The sequence below is a fragment of the Ixodes scapularis genome, unplaced genomic scaffold, assembly GCF_016920785.2.
Source record: "Ixodes scapularis isolate PalLabHiFi unplaced genomic scaffold, ASM1692078v2 PGA_scaffold0__279_contigs__length_252992795, whole genome shotgun sequence".
Taxonomy (NCBI): domain Eukaryota; kingdom Metazoa; phylum Arthropoda; class Arachnida; order Ixodida; family Ixodidae; genus Ixodes; species Ixodes scapularis.
The window spans coordinates 28,853,907-28,879,342 of record NW_024609835.1 but is presented as its reverse complement, the minus strand read 5'-3'; the positions used below and the strand labels follow the sequence as shown (position 1 = coordinate 28,879,342).

General features: G+C 46.4%; 1 protein-coding gene across 3 annotated transcripts in view; it reads left to right on the top strand.

Moving 5' to 3' along the window:
* The window catches only part of LOC115323227 (protein capicua homolog), a 77,273-nt gene that overhangs the window by 48,035 nt on the left and 3,802 nt on the right, over positions 1–25,436 (top strand). Inside the window, exons 14-21 of one of the 3 annotated variants that reach the window (XM_029983604.4) lie at positions 380–453; positions 1,546–1,704; positions 4,313–4,453; positions 4,543–4,622; positions 6,864–7,432; positions 9,700–9,836; positions 14,241–14,408; positions 24,947–25,096. In XM_029983604.4, the coding sequence (XP_029839464.3) occupies positions 380–453; positions 1,546–1,704; positions 4,313–4,453; positions 4,543–4,622; positions 6,864–7,432; positions 9,700–9,836; positions 14,241–14,408; positions 24,947–25,096 (1,478 nt within the window). The remainder of the gene's footprint in view (positions 1–379; positions 454–1,545; positions 1,705–4,312; positions 4,454–4,542; positions 4,623–6,863; positions 7,433–9,699; positions 9,837–14,240; positions 14,409–24,946; positions 25,097–25,436) is intronic. The other 2 variants (XM_040503007.2, XM_040503008.2) reach the window with 2 other exon arrangements.

Here is a 25,436-nt window from a genome sequence, read left to right as displayed (position 1 = left end):
CCCTCGCTCTCTCTCCTTGATTTGATCACCTTTTTTTTTTTTGAGCTGCGGGAGGGTTGGGTGTGTTCTGCCGCACGTTGCACAGATGAGTTGGCAGCCAGTATAAATTGTTCGAGAGCACTGGCATGTTAGAAAGCTTCTCCTGGTGGTTGCATCCGCAGTAATTACAAGCACTGGTACAGCTGTGACACTAAAGCTATAAAAAGTAGCTTTGCGACGCTAATTTTTGTGTTGCTTTTTAGAGTTGTTCGAGTTGCTGTCGTTTCAACTGTCTGCACCGGCATTACACGTTTTGTATGCTGCATTGTGTACCACCTATGTCTAAAAGCTACTGTATGCAAATTGCCTGGAGCTTTACCCTCTTCATTGTTTTCTTTAGGCGAAGTCATTCCCCATCATCTTCGCCCCACCCCCCAGGCGTACTGAAGGTTCACTCGACTCATTCTGCAAAGGGTGAGTTGTAAACTTCTTGCCTCACTTTGGAAGTGATGACTCAGTGGAGCTTGCATGAAGTCTTTCATATTCTGCTAACATAGCAGCCTGCTAGCATACGATGCTCCATTTCATTTTATTTATTTTACCCTTTGGGGGCTTTACATGAGGGGGGACAAACATCAAAATATATAAGCTTAACACTAGGAGAAGACTGGAGAAAACGAAGGTGAGGTTGTTTACATAATGCAGAGAGTGGCGAGTGCGGCTCAGAAATGGATGGGCTCTTGTATGATTACAGTATCTTCAAGAGGTAAGCTCCAGTCAAAAATTTACAACTGTAAAGGAGAAAATTTGAAGAGGTTAGTTGTAGGAGAGGACTTGAGAGTGCTCACATTAGGCAAACATTTCACTAAAGTAGGATCACTCGAAAAAAATTGGAGACTGGGGAACCCAATTCGAGATCCCAATTTGAGTATCCATGGCATAAACATATTTCTTGTAAACATTTTTAGTTCCTCTTTCTCTAGACCAAGGGTTCTGAAACTTTTTTTGTCTTGGGAACCCCAGGAAGCCTCAAAAACTGCCGCGGAACACCTCCCCCCCCCTCTCCATATTTGCCGACTAAGAAGCAACAGATGCACAATTGTAGGCAATTTTGCTCGTGTTGCTTCCCATATATCCCCACCATATCAATCGCGATGTCAGTACAAATTGAGATGAAGGCGCTTTGCATGGTCCTGCCGCGCAGCCTGCGACATGGGGGCGAGGGGGTTGCAATTTGAGACCCATGAGACCAGCTCGTGGAACCCCTGTGTTCCCCAGAACCCAGTTTGAGAGCCCCTGCTCTAGACATTAAACATCAAGGAGGAACTTGACGAACTATGTCGCTGCGCACGTAGAGTGAGCTGTGCTGCCGTAACAGTCATCCATTGAAAAGTTGAAAATTCGGCTTACCATTTTCCACGGTAGAGTCCGTCATTAGGTGCTTTTGTATGCCGTCTCTGCCACTCGCTTTTCCCGCCACAGCTGTGGCGGTTGCACTCACGAGACGGCTTGTGCCTGCGGGTCGAACTAACCCCGGGGGACGCTTCCCACCCCGTTTGCGTGCAGACGGCAGAGACTCCCCGCGCTCGGCGCTAACCCCTCCCGCCCCGCCGCCGCCCCTCGGCTCGAAAGTGGCCGTTGTCACAAACAGCCAGGGCGTGCTTCCGTCCAGCTCTCCTCTGAGCTGTTCTCTGGCCAGGTCGCGCGTTTCACCCTTTTTCACGGGTGAGTATGGAGTCCCGGTTTGGCGGCTTCTGCGCAGACCCATTCAAATCTCGCCTGACCTGTATATGACTTAAGGCCGGTTCACACACTTGCGTTTGCTTGCAATGGAGCTCTCACAGTTTCTTACGACGGGAGAACACTAGAGAGACCGGATTTAAGAGAGGAAGCAACTCAAACCGTGGGGAGCGTTTGCAATTTAATGGCGGACGCCTTCCGCACCGAGTTATTGCAAGCACGCACACGCTGTATCGTCGGTCGGGGGGGGGGGGGGGGGGGGGGGGAAGCAGGCGGGAAGGCGGAAGCGCTTGCAGACGATCAACGCTTTCAACTCCTCGTGGCACGTGTTGCGAAATCTCCGAAATAAGGCTCTCTAAAGAACACATTCAACACGCTGGCGCCACCTACGAGGTGGCCCTAAATTTGCATTTCACTAGGGGGAAGGTTTTGCGGTATTTGCAAGATCAAATGTACATACTATTGACGAGAAATGGCAGTTCATAATGTCGTCAAAAGATTTTCGAGCTAATAAAAAAATGACGATGCGCGCAAGTATTTTAGGAAACAGAAAGCTCGAGCGTTTCCGGGCCACCCGACGGATGGTGCCAGTGGCCTTCACTCGTAGTAAGAGATCACAAAAAGTTTTAACGCTTTCAGACATAAGCAGTCGCGAGTTTGTGAGCCAGTCTTTAGCCTTATACAACCTCACCTGATTTAACTTACTAGTATATATAGCCTAACCCTAAAAGGCTCAGTCTAGGTGCTGTGCATAACTTTGTCAATATTAATATGACATTGTACATTTTAGTTGAACCCCCGTGGAACTGAAACGGATGGGCACTAAATTTTACTGCGGTGGATCAACATGGTTCCATTTCACCATGGTAGTTTTGATGACAGTGCTTCACTCGTGACAAAAAATGGAAAACCGGCGATAAGTTGTCCGTACTAACTCTGTTGTGCTCCTCTATATAAAAAAAAAAAAAAAATTATCTCAATGTTTTGATTAGCGCCCCTCTATAAAATGCTCCTATATATAAAAAAAAATATTATGATGTTTTGATTTAGTGCCTTTCTGTGGAATGCTCCCAATCACATTTTTAGACGAAATTTAACTTCCGAAAACCACAAAATATTGCCTTCACATCAGAAGTTGCTGTACAAACTGAGTTAGGTGCAAAAAGTTGGCCAGGCAAAGAAAAGCAAGTTACAATATATATTCATAAATATAGAATAGCACTACTGACCCTCGTAGTTTGAGGACTATTTTTCTAGACCCTTGAGTATCCCCAAACCACTTTCACTTTTCTTTTTATTAAGAGCCTTTGAAAAAGAAAATCCTAGAAACTCTTTGTGACAACTTTGTAATTGAAGGTTTCATTTTTCTAAGGTTGGCAGGTGGACTTTGGACAGGACTTTTTTTTACACAAATTAGCTTGAATGTCATTGGAAGACACTGACTTTACGACTAGCAGGTACAGATGTCCAATGGTGTAACCAGGAATTTTTTTTTTTTTGGTGCAACGCTAAGCTGCAACGATCCCTACAGGAGTGTGTGCAAACATAAAACTTTGATTCGTTTGCCCTTGTCTTTGCGGACAATCCCGTTGTTGTTCCTGCCACATATGCTGCAATCGTAAACCTTACGTGCGGTCAGGGTGTTTACTAAGCTAAGTCAGAGAGGCACCTTGGCAAACGCCGACAACTGTGGAGACCCGAAGCATCCTACTGCTGCTTTGAAACAAAGTGCAGTGCAGCGGCAGCAGCAGTGTTCTTGCAATGCCTAGAGCAGTCCGACGAGAACTGATGCCTGGATCAAATTATCGGCAAACACCACCTAATTATTTTTTTTACTCTGTAAAGCTGCTGTGAGTTGTTCATGACCAAGTTTTGTACGATTAGATATACGGTCAGAGTGTTCTGCACTGTTCCCGCCCACCTTCAAGGCTGCTATTGCTGTTTTTTTTTTGGCTCTCGCTTTTATTGAATTACCGCTTAAATAGAATATTTTTGCCGTCCCGTTCACTTTGTCAAACGAGGGATTACTGTATGTTTTATAGATGCTATTACAAAACCCATGATTAGGATCTGCTCCAAACATTCTGACAGACCTGTCTGAAAGCTTGACTAAACAGAAGCATGCTGTTACGACCCCTGCACGCACCAGTCTCTAATGACCTCACATCCGTTTCTTCTAACTGATGTCAGGATATTTGAGCTTTCCGCATGACGCCCAACAATGTTTCAGGTGAAGTTGATGAACACAAGAAAGTACAAGGAATCGACTAAATATAACGGTCACGCAGAGCGTTAACACTCTCCGTGGTAATCGTTTGGGAATGCAAGCCACGAGTATTCCGTTGTGTGTGCTTCCTTACTGTCATTGCATTCATCAAACGTTTATCTTAAGTATGTTGAAGCAGTCTGCTCTTTTGTTACATGAGCATAAAATGTGCACGTTCGTCCTCGGCATGAGAATGAAAGCCACGAAATGAAAGTCTCGGCGGTGTTTCGTGCCTCACTGTTGCCTTTTGAGTAAATGTGCATCGCTTCGCCGTTCTAATGAGAAAACAAACCGTTTCTAATGAGAAAACAAACCGTTTCTTGCCAGGGGTGCTTTCCATGAAATCCGGTAACCTCACCCCAACGGAACCAAAGCTGGACTCTAGCCCTCGATCTCATAGGACCAAGACACTCACTGCCTCCGCCATTATGCTCCTAGATTCGAGACTACAACCCGACAAGTCTGACGGTGAGTTCTCTCGGCCAGCTCCGAGTCCTCGTACGGGGCGTACTGAGAGGAGCCGTGCCATCTGAATGCATACTTTCTTTATGTTCTAGATTTCAAATCTAGTAGCAGAGCATCACCAGAGAGGACTTCGAGGGGGAGCAAAAAGACCACGGAGCTCGGCGACAAAATGGTGAGGGGGCTCTCCTGGCTCTGCGCCAGAGGCACATGCAGCGTTTCAGACGTAGGCGACTTCGTAATTAAAACGGCGCGACTGTACACAAACAGAGTGGGGAACTGGACAAAGCAAACTCTCGTTGGTCCAGTTTCTCGCTTTGTTTGTGTCGAGCTCAGTTACCAATTCTGGTAGGCAGCTCGTGACACTTCAGACGGTGGGAGTTCACCCTAGTTTGTAGAGCAGCACTGTTTATAAGTGTGTATGGATGTTCAAAGTTTTGCATATTCACTGAATAGTGTTCCGATTTTGTTTGATTCGATTTGCATCGTGTTTGTGCCGTGTGAGGTGTTAATACCTTTTCCGAGTAGTTCCTGGAAAAGTTGTGGTACGGCGCAGTAATAATCACAGCTGCTCTGCTTTTGGCGGAAAATCGTGTCGGAGACGTCACAAAGCATCATTTTGCTGGTCCATTCTTGCGCATAATTTACGGAGCATAAACAAAACACTAAATGAAATATTAAGCTGGCAGAGTAAACTTGAAAGTGAGTGTCCTGGAAGTTTCGGAAGGGTAGCCGACGTTTCGCTCTGAAAAAGCTAAGGTCGCTTGGAAAAATGTCGGCTGCTATTCGAGGCTTCCAAGAGTCTTCTTTTAAAGATTTACCAAGCAAGTACTAGCTGCGAGTGTGTAACGTGGCCGTATCGTTTTTTTTGCGATGCTCTAAGGCAAGCGGGAAAAGCTGTTTGATTTGCAGTAAAATTGAAATTCGGTGGGCAGTCTAAATTTTCTGTGTCCACACCCTTTACTGCTTTGAACAAAGTTTGTGCACGCACAAATAGGGTGCACGAAAAGTTAAATAACCGTAAGCTTGGGGTACATAATCCTAATGCAGCCGCACAAAGTAGGATACACCTGTGTAGTAATTTTTCGGGGGACGGAAGCAAAAAACCACATGATCGGGCAAATTGTAACTACCGAAAAATATATAAACATGGTTCTGGCGTAACATACTCTTCTGAGTTTGAAACGTCCAAAGATATACCTTGCGTTAGATTCATGCAGGTACGCTAAAACGCTCGCCATCCTCCTCGTGTCGTCATCTGTTACGTGCTGTATAGAACTTTTACATATATACTTGTCCCCAGCAACTTGGTTTCCAATAAGGGACATCCAAAAGACAACAAAGTATTAATACTTGGAATAAGTAAAAAGAAGTATAGAAGCAAGACGAGAACAAGTGATAGTCACGGTCAAAGTGATCACTTCCCAGTAGTGTGGTGAGAGAAAAGACTGTTCCTATGGTTTTACGAGCCTGCATAAGCATCTCCCTATTCCGTCCACCTCTCAGAGTCACCTGTGACCAAGGGACCGAGTTGGTCCCAAAACATTGAAAATTTTGTCTTTATTAAAACTTCGGCTAAATTTTCAGTTCTTACTCAGCCTTTTTCTAACCAGACATATATCTCTGTTAAAGGTGTTTACTTTTAAGGGGGTCACTACCCAGAAAAGTCAACTTCTGTACCGCTTGCTTCATTTCAATGAAATTTGCAGTGGAAGTTTATACAAGTGGCAAGACCATCCCACCAAATTTCATTGTCCTATGTCAATTCTGAAACTTGCTATGAATGGTACAATATGGAAGTCAGTGTGTTCGCTTAGGAAAACTTTTGTTTTAAAATAAAATAAACTTTTGTGATTTTTATGTGTAATATTCTCATAGGAAAACCCATAGCTCATGCCCAGCTAGTTATTTTGCTATATTGCAATGTTTTTCCTAAGTATAACTCTATGAAAAGATTACAAATATTTTCATGTCTGCGCTTTTTTACAAAAGTAGTTTTTTAAGCATGAAAGAATGTTAAAGTAGAAGAACTAACCAGCCAGGCATGTTCCTCTCAAAATTCTATCCCAGAAAACCCCTAAGAATAATTCTCTATTGTGTAATAGGCAAACAATAGGTTTCCTAAAGTGAAATTTATGCCGAAAAGTGGAACGGAGAAAGATGATTCAAAGTGCTCCAACCCCTGGCTTTTCGTTAGCATCGGTGTACCGAAAATAATTTATAAAAAATTAACTATGCTGTGCAAAGTAATGAAACTTTCTGAGAATACTCTCTAGATGTTGGTGGATGTAAATATGGCATTTTTGCAAAATGAACTTTGTTTGCAGAAATTGTTTTTTCTGGGTAGTCTAGACTTCAATGCCCACACACAAAAGGTCTATACCTTTTCTCCATTTCCACTGCAACCATTTCGCAGCAGCAAAGCCCGCTGTCGCTGCCTTCCCTCGAAGAGCAGCGACACCTACAGCAACAGCTGCAGCAACAGCATCATCAGCAGCAGCAGCAACAGCATCATCAGCAGCAGCAACAGCATCATCAGCAGCAGCAGCAGCAGCATCATCAGCAGCAGCAGCAACAGCATCATCAGCAACAGCAGCAACTGCAACATCATCAACAGCAACAGCAGGCGCTGCAGCTGCATCAGCAGTGGCGCCTCCCGCAGCCTCCTCCTGACGTGCCCAGCGGCCAGGGGGAGGCGAGTGACGGCTGGCCCCGGGACCAGCCCCGCTTCGTGCTGGCCCCGACGCCGGCCCAGCTGGGACGGGCGCCCGGGCAGCTCAACCCCCGCAAGAGCTCGACGGAGTCCTCGCGCACCGCGGATCTCAGCGACGAGTCTAGTCGGGCCCCGCCGGCCCCCCAGGCCAGGGAGGACCCCCCGCCAGAGGCACCCGATCTCAGGGAGGAGGCCGGCAGCTGCGGCCCCCCCAGTGCCAGGGAGGTCAGGAAGTCCATCCTCAAGCGTACCGTGGACGACGGGATGGACAGGTGAGGGCCTCGGACTTCCGAGAGTCTGTCGGGCGACATTGGCGTCGCTGCTTCTCGGGCATGAATCATGCAACCGTACCCGAGACCTCGCCAAACATTGATGCAGCGTTTGTTTTTTATGCGAGCCGAGCCGGGTTCGTGCTTAGCGCCAACAGAGCCCTTGTGTCGAGCGCAACCAAACAATGACGGACTCGGATGAACGGCACGGCAGCCTCTAGACGACACGCAGTTTGGAAAGGGTCTATTCTCGCTTATGGTTTTTCTTTTTGCTGAGTGGGTGCTGGTAACATTCGTTCGAGCCGGGTTCGTGCTTAGCGCCAACAGAGCCCTTGTGTCAAACGCAACCAAACAATGACGGACTCGGATGAACGGCACGGCAGCCTCTAGACGACACGCAGTTTGGAAAGGGTCTATTCTCGCTTATGGTTTTTCTTTTTGCTGAGTGGGTGCTGGTGACATTCGTTCGTTTTGAAGTCCAGCGCTTGAGTGGTTACCTGGGTTGAAACTCGCCAAATGCGAGGGGAAGCGTGCAATGGTTTGTGAATTGCATTTCCACTCTTGAAAGTGCTCAAACTTTTTGAGTCCCATTAAACTTGGAGCCCGACAGGATTATGTTGAGATGATTATGTCCCATCTTGTCCATTCTGTCTGTGTGTACCTTGGCAGTTGTTTTCTCCTCGCTCGTCTTATGGCCGCACCAGCCTTCCCAAGCTTACCTCGCGCGCCCAGTGGTACCTGGCTGGCAGCTGACGCAGAAAGTGTGAAGTGTGCGAAATATAGAAAAAAAGTTTTTTTCCTCTTAGGAATCCTTAGGTAATTTTCGCTAGATAGAGCCCTGCTCGGGCCTGTCGTCTGAGGCCCGACCCGGCTCAGGCCCATTCAGCAGTCTCGCTCGACCCGGGTCCAACCCAACGAGACGCCTACCCGACCCAGCCCGGCCTGAGCATGGCCCGGCAGGAGGTTCCTCGACAGTGCGAGTTAAGGCAGTTAAGGCACCGAGCACGTTAAGGCTCGGTGCCCGAAAAAGATGCACATTCCCCGGGATTTCGGGTTGGCCCAGGCCCGTGTAGAGCTCTAATTCGCACACTCCCTTTCCCCCGAAATTAAATTTAAAAAAAAAAAAATGAGGTGCACAAACTATACGAGCAAATGCTGTGTTTTGAAAGAGGCATTCGGAACTCCTTCATAAGTCTTCAAACTAGACTTCTAGGAAACCAGGGGTTTGTTCTCTTCGAGCACTCGCAGTTTCAGACTTTTTTGATGTACAACACAAATTTAAAGGGATGCTGAACCGAAAGCTGGATTCCACAAAACACGTGGCAAAAGCGTGCAACGGGATGCTACAAACACCAAAACATCCCTCATACAGCGATATCGCGAACGGGTGACCGTATTTTTCAAAAAAAGCATTTGACAGAAATGTTTATGTCGTGTTTCTTCGAGAAGGAGAGGGAACAACCTCGCGTCTTCTCCGCCTCGCTAACATGAGGGGACGAAGTGAGGAGAGGAGAAAACAAGATATCTTCACCTCGTCGGCCTAGTTCAATCTCGACCTTTTTGTTCCCAAAATACGGCCGTCCATTGGAGATATCGCCTTACGAGTAGTGTTGTAGGGATTGTAGCATCCCGCCAACATCTCTTGCATTGTTTTTTTGAAATTCAAATCTCGGTTCACCATTTTTTTAAGGCCTCGCTGATGGTCGAAGTGCCATATTTTGTTGTGTCACTTAACTTGTTGACTGTTTATCGGAACTCTGAATGAAAAGGTGAAGGGGAAGGAGTTCCTTCGGTTGCAGAAAATATACAGTGGCCTCGCTTTTTGCCGCACTTAATTTCAGCGCAGCTGTTAAGGGCTAGTTTCCCCAAGACCATGTTCACCAGCAAATAAATGTCGACAGAACACTCTGGACAGCTACCGCCATCTATGAACAACTGCGGCAACGAGACAACCGGCTTGCTGGTTGTCTGGATACTGCCGTCGCTCATAGATGGCGGCAACCTTTCCAGCCTTTCCACTCTGCCTTGCCGACTTGCAGCCGGCCATTACTTCATTGCCACCATAGTGCAGCTTCGCTGGTCTTCCTTCTTCACCAGAGTGGAAAGGCTGAAAGGTTTCTTCTCAACATTTTACTGTCTTCATTCCTGTGCTGCTTCCAATATCTAATGTCGCATTGCGCCGAGAACTGGGCCGAAGTTGATTTTGTAGAACGTTGGGCCCGCTGCAACAAAGGGGACTTGACGTTTTTGCACCTCATTAACAAATGCAGGGTGTTGGAAGAGGTCAACTTCAACGCTCAGTTCGCCAAGCTCCCAGAGTTCAAGCCAGAAGAATCTCCGTCCGGGGCCACTTCGTTGCCTTCCTCTCCATTTGTACAGACATACCGAAAGCGGCCCAAGGCGACAGGTGAATGCCTTTCGCCCGTCGGCCGTCTGCCGAACGAGTCCCGCCTTTGCATCATTGCATATTTGGAGCGATTGTCGCCGCATTTCAAAATTGAGCATGCGTGACTTTGTTTGTTAACGCACATGGTGTGACGGCATTAATCCAGTGTGTAGCTGGATCCATTTTTTTTTTCGAGAAAGTCATCCACCCGTTCCTACGATTTCTTTTCACCTAGTTTTACTTGTCAATACTGTTGGCCAGTCTAAGGCTGCTGTAGTCAGTGGCAGGATTAGAATGGCAGGGAGGCGCACCAGTTGGCCTGCCTCCGGCGCGAGCTTGCTACCCTCGATAACGCTCGGATGTCTCGCGAGCCTCGAGTGACCACGCGCACCCAAAGTTTCATGGAAAGCAACGAGCGCATGCCGGAGGCGAGTCCTCTGAAAGAGGGGCACTGCTGTTCTTATCTTGCCAGTGACTATGCAGGGGTGGAATAGGAAGGGCAAAGTGAGACATTGTTAGCACGGTCAAGTGATCACCATTTGTTGCTTTTCCCTTAGAATTGAAGGGTTGTTAAAGGCCGACCTACAAAATCGTCTTCTGCCGAGAAGAAAACTGGTTCCCAGTTTCCTTCTCTCAATTCCCACTTGCCCGCTTCTCCCCTCATGTTCCTAAGAGTGGGTCTTCGAGCTACTCCCTGCAGGAAGGAGGAGAGCCTCCCTCATTCTCGAATGGAAAGGAGGAATTGAAAGAGAGTTTCCTCCTTTTTGGTTTCTTGTCGCCCTCAACAAGACTACTGGTGCGGTGGGAGCAGCTCATTTGAGGCACTTAAGGGGTTAAATTTGGTACCTGCAAACACTTTTTCAAAGTCAAATATGAAAAAGGTTATGCAAATGCCATGGCACTAACAATGCTGTGCAATATGCAATTGCATAAACATATCAGTTACCAACCCAGGCAAAGATATAATTGAGGCCGTACTGGTTTATAAAAATTATGCAAGCTTGATCATGCTGACAAAGACTCGTAAGCGCAGAATGTGTGATAGGCCTTCCAGGGAAGACGAAAAAGGGCATCTGAATGACAGTGCCTAACGAAGGTTTGCTCTCATTTCTGGCGTACGCTGCGAGATGACACAGCATGACAGGAAAAACCGCATAAGGTGCTACCGTGCGTTCACGTGCTGCACTAATGACTTCGCATTTGGCTGCTTCGTCCCCCGACCCCGGGTAGCTCGTTCGGCAAAGTACTTGGCTCACAATCTCAATCCTTTTATATGGTTCCCTATGGTAGTACAGTATAGACCACTTACAACGTAACCGCTTATAGTGCAGGACCGGGTATAACGCGGCTTTTGCAAACCACCGGTTCGCCTCTCATAGAACAACTCCATGTAATTACATACCTCTTAAAATGCAGGTGCGCGAAGGGAAATACCAGTTATAGTGCGGTTTCTGGAGGAGCGCGCCGACTGACCGGCGCAGCGAGCACGCTTCCCTGTACGACACTAGATTGACTAGATAAAGGCGCAAGCCGCAAGCGGCACTCGCGGGGCAAGGAGGTTGCTTGAAGAATCGGGGAGAAGAGAAGAGAGAGGCTTCAGTCGCTATAGCGACGGAGGGACGCACGCATGTGTCGTTCACGTGCGTGCGTCCCTTCGCTGCGCTGGAAACAACCGCAACGACAGACCAATCGCACGTCGAAGAGCAGTGTTCGCGGGCCGGGTGCTTCTATCTGCAAACATGGCGTCGATTGTGATCGTCGACGTAGACGGCGTAGTGGAAGCTCATTGTTCCGCGTAAAAGCGCTATCCTTGACTGTGAATTTTCGCCGTATGTCGCTATGATAACCCAGCTTGTACTAGAAGGGAAGATCCACCTACTCGTGCGGCGATGTTGTGGCGGCACTCTCAAGGCGGCAGAAATGCCCGTGTCGATGTGTTTGTTTACTTTGACTACAGTGGTGCTTTCTAAGCATTTGTGTTTTGAAACATCACCCGGATTTCTTATTTGGAGCATTTCATGCCTGTGCTCAAGTTGAAGGTATTACTGGCGCGTACCGTATAAAGTATGTAGGTTTAGAAAGAGTTATATACGTAAAAACAGGGGACGGGACAACACATCTTTCAACTTTCAACAAACAAATGAATTTATTGCCGGACGCTTCGCCTTCGGAGCTCCACTATAGGAGAGGGAAAGTTAAAAGGAGGGGGAAGGGGAAGGAGGGCGGGGGGGGGGGGGGGGGGGGGGGCAAGACAAGGACCCGGGAGAAAACTGGGGGAAAGTAAAGCGCAGAGACAGCGAAAAAAGAGGAAGGAAGGAAGCATCCCGATTTCCCTCTCAGGAGCAAGGGGCGCTCGCCCGGCCCGCCAAGGCCGTCAACTCCGGTCTCAGGAATGTAACCTCTCTCTCGGACAGCGACAACGAGGCCGAGGAAATGTTCTTCGGCGCCTCTTTTATGACGAACGCCTCCACGATCTCGCGCCCGTAGCGGTTCTTGTTGGCCCCCAGAACACGCGCGGACGGGAACTCGGGGGCGCATGGAGCGCAAACCTTGAGGTGATGGACCATGGGGTGTTGGGAGTCCTCGTCGTTTTTTTCTATTTCTCTCTCATGTTCGCGCAGGCGTCGTTGAGGCAGCGGCCCGTCTGTCCGATGTACTCTGCCCCGCACGAGAAGGGCACTGAATACACCCGTCCGACCGCGCAGGGAACAAAGGGGGCCGCATGCCTCTTGGCGCAGCTGATCTTGGGAGGAGGGGGAGAGTTTACCAGGCGGCACATGGCGCTCAACTTGAAGGGGCACGAAAAAGCAACGTCCATGTCGAAACATCGAGCCACTGCTTTTAGTCGGTGGGCGGTGTTGTGGAAATAGGGGATGGTTGTATACCTCTGCCGGGCAGGCTTCCGAGCGGCGGCTTTTTCAACTATTAGTTTTCTGAGCATGGAGGCCAGCAGGTCGCGCAGGTATCCGGCGTTTGTGAGGCGGCTGAGCTGTCCCTCCAGGCTAGATGAGGAGAGGTGTTGTCAGGACTTTGTGCGGGTGGAGGAGATGAGACTTTTTGCGATGCCTGCTTCTCCTTCCTCTCCTTTCGCTGTCTCTGCGCTTTACTTTCCCCCAGTTTTCTCCCGGGTCCTTGTCTTGCCCCCTCCCCCCCCCCCCCCCCGCCCTCCTTCCCCTTCCCCCTCCTTTTAACTTTCCCTCTCCTATAGTGGAGCTCCGAAGGCGAAGTGTCCGGCAATAAATTCATTTGTTTGTTGAAAGTTGAAAGATGTGTTGTTCCGTCCCCTGTTTTTACGTATATAACTCTTTCTAAACCTACATCATTACCAACGCGCTCACTAAGAAGTTTACCGTATAAAGGATGCGGATTTCACGTGCTTTCATCGCTGTAGAAAAGTGATTAGGGTTAGCAATCCTGAATGCTTGCAACGTCCGTTTGCAACCCGCGACGCCGTTAAAAGGCTGCTCCAGGCAAAAGTCGCTCATTTCTATCAAAATGTGTGACACACTTGAGAGAGAAGTTTACTAGTCTGGTGAAATAAAGACTTCCCTCAAACTAAGCTTTATTTTTCATCTAACATAAAATAAATTCTTTTACAAAGGTAACTTGTCTGATGGCATGTATTTTGACCTGAAAAATTGATGTTTTGGTTATAGCGCGGTACCGCTTATAATGCGGATTTTCTTGACACCCGCGACATACGTTATATGCGGTCTACACTGTAATGCTTTTCAGTGTCGGTTTTGGTTACAGCCAAACATTACGGATCTCCATGGAATTCGGCTGATAAAACACATTCTGCATTAAAATGAATGAATGCTTATGTCGGTCCGTGAACTATGCAGTCATTCGTAAAAACATCCGACTTAAATTGCGAATGCACCTTCGAGCCTAGATTTCACGTTTTGAGCAATTTCACAGTTGACAGTTTGTGAGCAATGCTCTCAACGTTTACTTTCGCGGATATTTAGCTCTACATGTGCCCACTTTTTTTTTTTTTTTTAGTTTTTATTTGTTGTTTAGGGCATCGGCTGAGGAGATGGAGGGGAGGCAATACCCCGAGCATTTGATGTTTGCAGTTTGGGGCCACGACTTTGGTATGCCATAACGGGTGATTTTACGTTCCAAGTGAAATTGGGTCAGAGCCGTCATGTCGGCTCTTTCCCACCAGTAGCAACGCTCATAGTTGCACAAGTCGGTAGACGCCATAAAAAATCGAAGCAACAAAAATAATGCTAGAACACCCCTGGACCTTTCGAAAAAGAGTCTTCTCTTGTCTCGGAAAACCAAAAGAAATGATTGGTCGATTGGAGGACAAGCGGAAGGAGGACAAGGCAGTGTCTGTGTCCTCGTTCTGCCTGCCCTTGTTCCCGTTCTTCATTCAGTTTCTCATTCCTGAAAGAGCATGCTTCCTGTTGTCCCCAGGGCCGGAGGTGGAGGAGTGCGAGGCGTCTTCCCCGGGTGGGCGCATGCCCAAGAGTTCCCCCGTGGGCACCCCCCGGACCCCCAAGACGGGCTCCAAGCTGGAAGGGACCACCTTCTTCGGCCCCAGCTTCAGCCTCGACGCGCTGGTCGACGTCGGCGCCCGCAACGGTGAGCCCCATCTTCCGGGTCGACTCCCGGGTCGACCGACTACTCGGGTCGTCTGCCATTTGACCGACTCGTAGGGTTTTCTGTAGACAACAGCTAGAGTCCTGTATGGTTAGAGAGGGTGCAACTGAAAATATGGAAGCGTTTGGTCACGAGGCTATGGCTGGCTAATTGACCGGCTGGCTGGCTGGATCGAGCTATCTAGAGAGGCTATACAGTCAAACCCACTTATAACGATCCCACATATAACGACCTATCGGTTATAACGACCAACTTTAAGAAAATATGAGAGTTCAAGGCCCTACCCATTAAAATTGGTCTAGATAAAACGACCGTTTTTTAAAGCATCATACTGTTACAACAAACATAAAGTCTGCTTTAAAAAAAAAAAAAAAAGCAACAAGGAAAGAAGAACAAAAAAAAGAAAGAGAGAGAGAAAAAGAAAAAAAAAAAAAAAAACGAAGATTAAAAGAGATGTTAGGCGCGGCGGTCCGCGAGACGCTCAAGGTCATTTTCACAGCATCGTGGCAGGGGAGAAAACAAAACTACAAAAACGAAAACGTCCTCTCGGGTTGCGTAGTCTGCTCATTGTGCGCGTGCGGGAAGGAGAAGAGGACGAGGGTCAACTCTCCTGCCGTGCTGTGTTCGTTTGTTCGCGTTCGTTCTATGCGAACTGTATGCAGCTCAAGAAGAGCTCAATGCTCGGTACAAGTTGGTTAGCCCCATCGCCATTGTTACAGTTTGTTTACGTTCGCCATTTTGGTATCATGCACATTCTCTCGCATCTACAGACTCGTGTCTGTCGTTTTAAGATGGAAAAAAAAAAAAAAAAATCCACCAAGAGGCTTTGTTTAAACGAAAGGGCATCACGCTGGCGGAAAAAGATGACAACGGAGCAGCACTGCGTGGCTCGCAATCCCTGCCACCCGACGAGCTCGCAAAGTGTTGTTTGAAAGACGACCCTGCCAGAGGCCACGGCCGCGCACTCGTACATGCGCAAGAAGCACGGCACTTAAAACGTTTTAGACCAAAGCAAGTATTAATTATCTCTGTAGACAGCGAAGAACCATCGTCGGGCTAGTGCTCGGCATTTATTTTTGCGGTGTGGTGCGTTTCATTAAATCTGTTCTATGAGGTATGTGGTCAATGTCCATTATTTTCCTTGTGCAGTAGAATCGGCAGCAATTTACTTTTTATTTATCTGAAAGCTAAATCTGCAATCGCGTTAGAATTGGGGGCCCGTTAATATCGTGCAAACAGTTTCTTTAAGTAAAGAGCTGGCAGAGTGAAACTACCTATACCAGCTTCATTTTCCTTATTTATAACGTTTTAAAGGGAAGTCCAGATATAACGAACTACTGATAAAACGACCACTTTTCGCGGAACTATCACGTTCGTTATAAGTGGGTTTGACTGTATCTGGCTGGTTGGTTGGCTGGCTGTCTGGCTGGCTGGCTGAATCGAGCCGTCTAGAGAGGCTGTGGCTAATTGGTTGGCTGGCTGGATTGAGCCATCTAGAGCTTTCCGAGTGGCGCTCTGCCGACTGCTGCAGGCCCTGTGGGCGGCCCCGTTCGAGGAGACGGTTGTGGCTCGTACGCTGTCCGTCCAGACAGTCCGGAGTTTCGAACAAGTGCGAAGGTTGTTAGCAGTCCCTCGGTGGTCACATAATTGTTACAAAAGGAATCATAGTAGAATCATTCACGTTCTAAACTTTCTGATAGGAGGTTTCACCGCGCTCCTGTCCATAAGTTAAGTACCTTTGTGCAAGTCGCAGTACTCTCAGCGTTTGGTATTTCCTGGCCAGGCGATGGCGGGACAACAGTGTTCGATTTCATGGCATGTTTGTATTGAAAGGGGTGAAATGCAAGTGCAATGCGGTTTCATATCGTGGCAGACTGGAGCGTGCGCGACAGTCTGCAGGCACGAAAAAGACTCGGATGTCATTTCGAAAAAGACTCGAAATGAGACACGATACAAGCGAAATCACAGCCTATTAATTGATTTATTCAAATTCATACGTTGAAATAGGCGACAGAAGGAGCGCATTGCTAATGGATTGATGCCTCAATGTTCCTCTGCTTAGTGCGATGTGCCACACTTTGTAGTACCCAATGCCGCTCGTAAGCGCAGGCGCCACAGAAAGGCGTGCAGTATAAGCCGTAACTGCTTCGAAACAACTGAATATGGAAAATGGAACATCATCACTGGTAGATGCACGTGGATAGCTCCGACGAGCGGCGAGCAGTGGGTAGCAGTGAACGGCGAGCACTTTGGCAGAACCACACTGGTAACAACTGCATATTTATAAATGTAAGGATTAAGGTGTGATTGGGCAATTGGTTATTTGAACGTTTAAAGAATCTCACATAATATAACGATCCAGGGTTGTTATTTATTTCGTAACCACAGTGACCATTGCCTCGTGATCGCTGTGGTAGACCACCCCAGGGTGTACGCTGACGGCAGGCACGTTCTTCGTGAAGGCGAGGTCTATGCACGTCCGATGCCTGGTCGTAAGCGCCATAGGTTCGTTTACACACGCGAGCTTGAAGTGCTCGAGCATAAACGAAGTGAACCACTTTCCTCTGCTGGCATGCACTGTCAACGTTAAAGTCACCCGTCACTACGGCAGACGTGTCGTTGCCGAGCATGACCCAGCCGAAGACGTCCATCATGAATGCTTCAATGTCTCTCTTGAGCTTCGAGGGGGGACGTACACGATGGACACCCCTGGACCATTGCACACCTTGATGGAAAGGCTGGAAAGGTTGCTGCCGTCGCTGATAGATGGCGGTAGCTGTCCAGAGTTTTGTGTAGTTTTGTGTCGACATTTGTTTGGTACCGAACACGAAACTGGGGAAACCAACCCTTAACAGCGCCGCAGTAAAAGAAGGTAGCTAAGCAGAGAAATTTTCACTGTGTGTAAGACCTGGATGTCGATTCTCCGAAGAGGATCGGGCAGAATCCTCCAGTTCCGCATTCTCCCTTTGTAACCACATTTGGAGTTGACCGATTTTTTCGCACTCGTTAGAATTATTGCAGCACAAGTGAGTGCTCCGCAAAATTCGTCGGTCTGGTTTGAAGAGGGACAAAAGACGGACTTCTCAAGACGCCAGCGCAGGCAGCTAGTGCACTCAGTATCTTTTTTTTTTTAGGGGCAAAGCTCCTTAGGGTCTAGCCTTGTCCGTCCGGCGTCCGTGCTCACATCGATCTTGCTGGTGCTCGTGCTCATGCTCACATGCTCGTGTAAAGCAACAAAAAAAATGTTATACAGGAGAGGGTGCTGCGGTCAAATGCGTATATAATCGCGTTAAACTTTGCATGCATTGACTCCACGTTTATAGACGAGAGGGCGCTGCGGTCAAATGCTCAAATGCGTATATAACCACATTCCATACCACACATTCTTTTTCTGACATGGATGAAAACGGACGAAAGGCTCGGCATGCTGCGGCTCAGCATCTACGCAGACAAGCATCACCAGAGCTTCGCCCCAATCAACGTCATTCACCCCGTGGAGACGCGATCAATTTTTATTTTTAGTGGCGAAGCTCCTTAGCCTTGTCTGTTCGGCGTCCGTGCTCACATCGATCTTGCTGGACCTCGTGCTCGTGTAAGGAAAAAAAAAAAAAAAAATGATGAAAAAAAATGTTTGCGCAGTCGACAGGATTCAAACCTGTGTGGGGAGACCCCAATGGATTTCTAGTCCATCGCCTTAACCACTCGGCCACGACTGCGGGACGAGTAGGGGGCTCCGAGATGTGGTAGTAACCAAAGAGCTGGGGATGTCATGGATGAAATGTTGCATGTAGCCGCTCAACGTCTTTACAGGAGAGGGCGCTGCAGTCAAATCCGTATATAATTGTGTTAAACTTTGCATGCATTGGCTCAACGTTTATAGACGAGAGGGCGCTGCGTTCAAATGCGTATATAACCACGTTCCATACCACACATTCTCTTTCTGACATGGATGAAAACGAACAAAAGGCTCGGCCTGCTGCGGCTAAGCGTCTGCACCACCAGAGCTTCGCCCCAATAAACATCATTCACCACGTGGAGATGCGGTCAATTTTGTTTTTACTTTTCTAATTTCATGTTTTCTACTTTGCGAGAATAAATAATCCCAAATGTTTTTAATCTTAATGGACATCTTGTCTAAGGTACCAGTGAAGTTGCAGGTTTACCTTGGTCAGGCAGACATGCAACCATCATGAATAACAGTGTAGCAAGCTTGGTGGCTCAAGCATTCCCACTTTATTACAGATATTTTTGTAAGTACAGTCGAACCTCGATATAACGAACTTCAATGTAACGAAATCCTCGATTTAACGAAGTATTTTATTTTTCATAATTTCTTGCCCATAGACCCCATGTATTTTTAGTCCCTATATAACGAAGTCTATTTTGCTGCTATTTCAATATAACGAAGCGCCATTGCCATAGAAGGAAATAAATAAATCAACTCTAAAAAACAACTTCGCAAAAAAATTGTGGTTAAAAAAAAAATTATGCGCAAACGCGAGCGCTTGATAGGTTACTTCACGGGGACAGGCCTTCCAACGTTCCTAGGCTGCCCGAGGATGCGGCGCCGGTAGCGCCGGCGAGGCATGCGGCAAAGCGGATTCCGCGAGGCTGGCCAGAAAATGCCGAGCAAAAAGTTAACACGGCATAACAGCATCACCACTGACATTCACTGATCATCATAGTCCACTGTACCGCGGGTAGCGCGGGAGCCAACTTCAGCGGGGGAGCGACGTGATGGCGCGACCGCGCGACCGCACGGGCAGTGCCATCTAGGAGAAGACCGAAAAGACCGATTATCGTCTTGCGAGCGTGATGTAAAGCAAAGGCGCAAGCACACTGTGGGCGCAAGGGGGCAAGTAAACTGTGCGGTCAAGAGTGCTGTGTAGGTTGGAAACATTGGCACCGCCTAAACTAAACAGCTTTATTTTTTAACCGGGCGGTTCACTTACGTGCTTGCTGCCATAAGGAAACGTAAAATTCTTTCTTTGGATGAGAAAGCAAACGTTTTGGACGCCATCCGGAAGAAACTGCCGAGATCACGAGCACTCGGGAAGTGCTCAACGCAATGGACGTACTGAGGAGGTACCCGGCGCCGCATGGGCAGCAAGATGCCGTGCAAGCGCTCTGGGCGCTCGAACGCCGTATGACGCCGCCGACGCCGCTGCTACTGTCGGACAAGGCGCAAGCAAAACTCGCGGACTACTTTGCCCCTAAATAAATGTCATTTTCGGTGAGTTTTCATACCCGTAAAATGTTTCGGAATTTTTTTTTTCGCATGCTAAAGCCAAATTTCGATTTAGCGAAATTTCAATGTAACGAAGTAAATTGCGAATTTTACCGACTTCGTTACATCGAGGTTCAACTGTATTTGCTTTAATATCATTGTCAATATTTCTTTAAAAAAAAAAATGCTATCTTTCTTTTTTTTTTTTTTCCTCTCAACTCTCCCCCCAAGCTTGGTGACTCAATCATTTCCACTTTATTGCGAATATAGGTGTAAATATTTGCTTATAATTCATTGTCAATATTTGTTTAAAAAAAAAAAAAAAAGTATTTCTCTACTTTATTTTTTTTTTGCCTCCCAACCGTCCCCACAGGCTTAGAAAATCGCCCTGATTTATTTTATCCGAACTTGGCAGGTATGCTTTTATAAAAAGGGAACACCTCGGTCGACGCCGGAAATTGCCTACAAGGTCACCTTCCGAACATTCTTACAGGGAAATAATTAACATTAACGGTACCACTTCCAACTTAGGGTCTTTAAGATGCATCATGCGGTAGTGATCCACGACCATACGCCGGTATGATGTTCATCTTGATCAAAACAGGCAGAGGTGGGGATTGAACCTAGGATCCCTGGGTGATGCAGCGCGTGCTTTACTTCTCCTTGCTCCTAGCTGTGCTGCGTTTGTATGCTTGGTATACCATTGGATCATCTGACCTGTGACTGATCTAACTTGATTGGTACGTTAAATTGATTCTTAGTGTAGGAGTTCTCAATTTTTTCAATTTTGAGGAGAACCTACCTCTTGATTGATAGTTGAGGAACCTTTCCAGGCTTTGGCATTGATGCAGTAAAGCGACGTAGGAGTCTACAGAGCTTGTAGACAATGACATGTGTATTAGGAAACGTTTGGAATAGTTGCCTCACTGGATGGCCCAAATCTTTTCAATATTTATTTAGCTGAAAAGACACAGTACTTTGGATCTGGGATGGCCGAGGTACTTGGTAAACTAAGAGGACCCTCGAGGACGCTTTGAAGAACCCCTAGGACTCTAGGAATACGGTTTGAGAATCCTTGTGTCGTTGAATTCATTTTCATTTATCGTCATGCTCACAAAGCTCGCATCGAGCGCAATGAATCTTTAGACTAAAGAAGTAGACATGGTCTCAAACGTATACCCTTCTGTGTGCTTCCCACAGTGTCTTTATTTTCTTTATTTATATTTATCCACATTCCTGCTCTGCCCCTAAGGCACTACTGTAGAGGTTGTACAATAGAGTTACGAAATGTTCAAGAGCACAAATAAAAAAAAACATAAAATTACTGCAAAAGAAAGACATCAACTGACAGACAGTGGTACAAAAACTGACAATTATCAATAAAAGAGAAAAATGAACGAACAAGTTCACAAAATTGCCATAGCATGTGATGTAATGTAATGCATTGCCATAAAGTAACGCAAAGTTCACTGTAATGCATTTTTTGATGGACAGCAACACCTGCCGTGGACACGGTTTCAGGATTTCAAGGCTGCCTTTTTGTTTGTCTTTTATTGTCTTTTGTCTGCGTATAAAATCACATATTTTTATTGTATTTCATTAACATCTGTTCCTTTATGAGCATGCATCAATAAAGCTCATATGAAGGATAGGCCATGCAGGAATTTCTATCGTAGTATTGCATTTTTTTAATAGCTAATGAAATTCAGACAATGCCTTAATTGCAACACTTAGTGCATTCAATGAGTTAAATATAGGAACTCGGAAAGCATGGTCCTTCTGCTGCTTTCTTTGATAACAAAACCAATTGTTTGTGGCAAAATAGATGATCAGAACTAGTTTTTCTTTTCTGTTTTATTGTGATTTCTAAGTTTGGAGCTCCTATCTTTTGTTCATCTCATTTTTTATATTTTGTTAGATTGGCATCATCATAACCGTGACTGGGAACTGCTAAGCCTCCAGCTTTGAATTGTTAAAGTGGCATGTTTAAATACCTGCCATTTATGAAACATCTACATTGGTTCATACCAAAATGTGTTATAAGCTTTTGCTTTATGGGGATAAAAATACTGACAGATAAAAATTAAACTTTTTCTTTCTCTGAAAATTCCAGTGACGGTTTCTAACATTGAAAAGAACAATTTCTAGCCATTGAATAATAAAGTTTATTTTATTGGATAATTACAACCTCTGTGGCTTCCTGTGATGGCTTCTGAAAATTGTCATCCTTGAATATGGCAACTTGTAGACTTTCAAAAATCGAATCTTTTGAATTGGATAATTAAAACCTCTCTTCCAGCAACGCTTTCTGCGAATTGTCATATTATTCAGAATTGCAATTTATGGGCCTCTCACTGACTGAATGAATGACTGACACAATACAGACCTACATTACTGCACTCTAGTGGACACTAAAGGTGCCTTGATGTCTGCCTGTCTCATTCCAATCTTTATTGCAACCTACAGGAGGTCCATAAATCATAACTTTTGTGGATGATGATCCTCAGAAATGATTATTCTCAGTGGTGGAGGGGCCATATTTGATTTGACTTTCATGACATAAATATTGGGTCAATTTTGAAACTTTTAATCTTTTTTAGAGCTTTTAATCGGGTTCCTTCCTCCACAGTGCTGTCACTACTACCACTCACACGAAGTGTGAGTAGTACTACTTACTTGCCATGTATTTGCACATAATATGCCGAGACCTTCTAAATAGAGTGCAGTTCACTTAATCTTAGTTTATGTCATTCAGCTTGTGGCTTTTGCCAATACATTGTGAGTAGGAGGCCGCATGCACAGGACAGGCCACGAGAGTAAACATTTTTCGAGACAAATCTGGTAAATGGTGGTGTTTTGTGGGCTTAATACTATCAGATTTTCCCAAGCGCAATGCTTTAGAGCACAGCTCTTGCGCGCCTGTTTCCGGGCTGAGCAGCGTCGCCGTTGGCGTAACCGTGCATTGCATTATGGGACATTTCCCATAATGACATCACATGTGACGTCACGAGGGTAAAATTTTCCTGCTAAATTTAGCGGGAAAATTTCTCCGCTAAGTTTAGCAGAAAAATTTCTCGCCAAATATAGCGGGAAAATTTTACCCTCGTGATGTCACACGCAACGCCACTCAACCCGGGAAAGCTTTTACCTGGCGAAAAAATTTTCCTGCTAAATTTAGCGGGAAAATTTCTCCGCTAAGTTTAGCAGAAAAATTTCTCGCCAAATATAGCGGGAAAATTTTACCCTCGTGATGTCACACGCAACGCCACTCAACCCGGGAAAGCTTTTACCTGGCGAAAAAATTTCCCTGCTAAATTTAGCGGAAAAATTTTTCCGCTAAATTTAGCGGGAAAATCTTCCCGCTAAATTTAGCAGAAAAATCGTCCCGGGTTGAATAAAAATGTGTGATGTTACGAAAGAAAAATTTTTTCTCGCTAAATTTGGCGGGGAAATTTTCCCGCTAATTTAGCAAAAATATTTCCTTGCGAAATTTAGTGAAACCATTTCCCGCCAAATTTAGCGGAAAACTTTCACCCTCGTGACGTCACATGTGACGTCATGTGAATTAATGTGATGTCACGTCACATTTAGCGGAAAAAGTTTTCTGCTATATTTAGTGGTGAAATTGTTGTCACATGGCCTCAGCACCCATTCAGTTTTTCCGCTAAATTTTGCGGGGAAATTTTCGCTAAATTTCCCGCTAAATTTAGTGGAAAAAAGTTGGTAAATTTCCCGCTAGATATGGCGGGAATATTTTCCCGCTAAATGTAGCGGAGAAATTTTCGCTACATTTAGTGGGAAATTGAGCAAAAATTTCTTGCTAAATAGTTGGGGAGCGGGAGAGGAAGAGGGGAGGGTACATAGGGGCATAGCCTCCTCTTCGTACCCTCCCCTCCTCCTCAAGGGTTGTGCTCTAATTCGGCATTACAGAGAATTGTAAACATATTTCATTTTTAAAATAGTTTTCAGGGGATGCAATTTTTCAATAAAAACTGGTCTATGAATGCCAACTATTGTACTAATAAATGTGGTATTCTTACATTACCTCAACATAATTATTTGTCGTTAGTGGACTTTGCGAAGATTAAATCACCGCAAAACAGAAGTTGTTTAGCGTAGGTATTGAAAAACGTCAGCAGATTTTCCCCACAAACTGGCAGAAGGACATTGGCTATTCAAACAAAACAAATTGAAGAGCCCATTCACTTCACGTGAAAATGGAGGACCAGCGAAGCTGGTCCTCCATCTTCTTGTGAGCCTCGAGTATGATTCCTAGAGGATGACGTCTAGGACAACATCAAGGACGACTTCTAGGTTGACCTCGAGGATGATGCCTAGAGGATGACCTCAAGGACAACTTCTAGGACAATCTCTAGGATGACTTCTAGGATGGCCTAGAGGACAACACCTAGGACAACTTCTAGGATGACCACGAGGATGTCGTTTAGGACGACCTCGAGGTGGATGCCTGGAGATGATAACAAGGGATCAGGACCTCACTGTCTAATAATGCCAAGGAAAGCTGACTCATGCTGGTTGCTCCCTCTTTATTTTTATTTATTTATACTTGCTCTGACCAATAAGGAACTGGTTGCCCCCTCTTTTTATTTTTAATGCGAAAGCATTAACTGGTCTCATGGAGCGAGCCGACGTCATCAGCTTTGAAACCATGCAAAATGGCACCTTAATGAAACCACGCTCAAAGCTAATCAACGGCACTTCTGTCCCATAGGCTGTCACGCGTCGACGAGGCTCCCATTAGTTGCTGCGCGTCAGTTTGTGTGGTGTCATCTTAACTGTGTTATCACACTGTTGTGTTATCACCGATAACCGCGTTCGCTCGCCTCTTTACGGTTGTAGGCGCGTGGCAATATATACGGCGCATGGAATAAACCAAGGGGTTCGTTCTGCTGGGAACTACGTTGCTGTCTGTTCCTTTCTGGCGCCGCAAGGCACACGACAGTTTGAACAATCGCTCACCCAATGGTGCTGCGTGTCCACAAGGCAGCAGCCCCACCGTTCCATGCCCAAGGTCATCGTGTTGTACGCCACGTATTAAAGAAGGGAGCGAAGAGCGGCGTGCGTGCTTTCACATTCACAACTCATAAGAAGTGCTTAGGTGCATTTTGAGCCTTTTATTTATTCATACTTGCCACGACCAATGGGGAATTTTCTGTTGACATGTGAGGACACAGTTTTCCCCAGACCCTAGCCCATAACAGCTTCGCTCTAAAAAGTGACCTTGTGCGCTGTTGTTGACGCTAGCATTGCCCTTGGTCCAAATGCTGTGCAGATGCCTTGGATGGAGGTGACATGGGCTCACCAAGAACCCCAAAGACACCGGCCGACGGGGAGAAGAGCCACTCGTCACTGCGCCGTACCCTGGAGCAGCGGCGCCAACTGGTCATGCAGCTTTTCGCCGACGAGGGCTGGTTTCCGTCGGGTGAGGGTTTCATGTTGCAGCATGATTTGGCTTAGTTGTACGTCACAACACGAGTTGGCTTATGCAACGAGCATGCAGTATGTGGCCGCCATGCTCCAGGAGTCCTCCCGCCACGAGCACCTCCGCGACACTGTTAATGCAGACAAACCATCGACGCTTTTTTTTCTCTCAGAATTGAAAGGCTGTCATTAGAACTACTATAGTATTTGAAAATGCTTAATGGAGATACTAACCTAAGTGGTAAACTATGATGCCCACCATTACCCTTTCGAAGTAAAACGTGGAAAAGCGCCAAAGTCTTGTTTGCGCTTACAGTGTCCCGCAGTGCGCAGGCACGTTT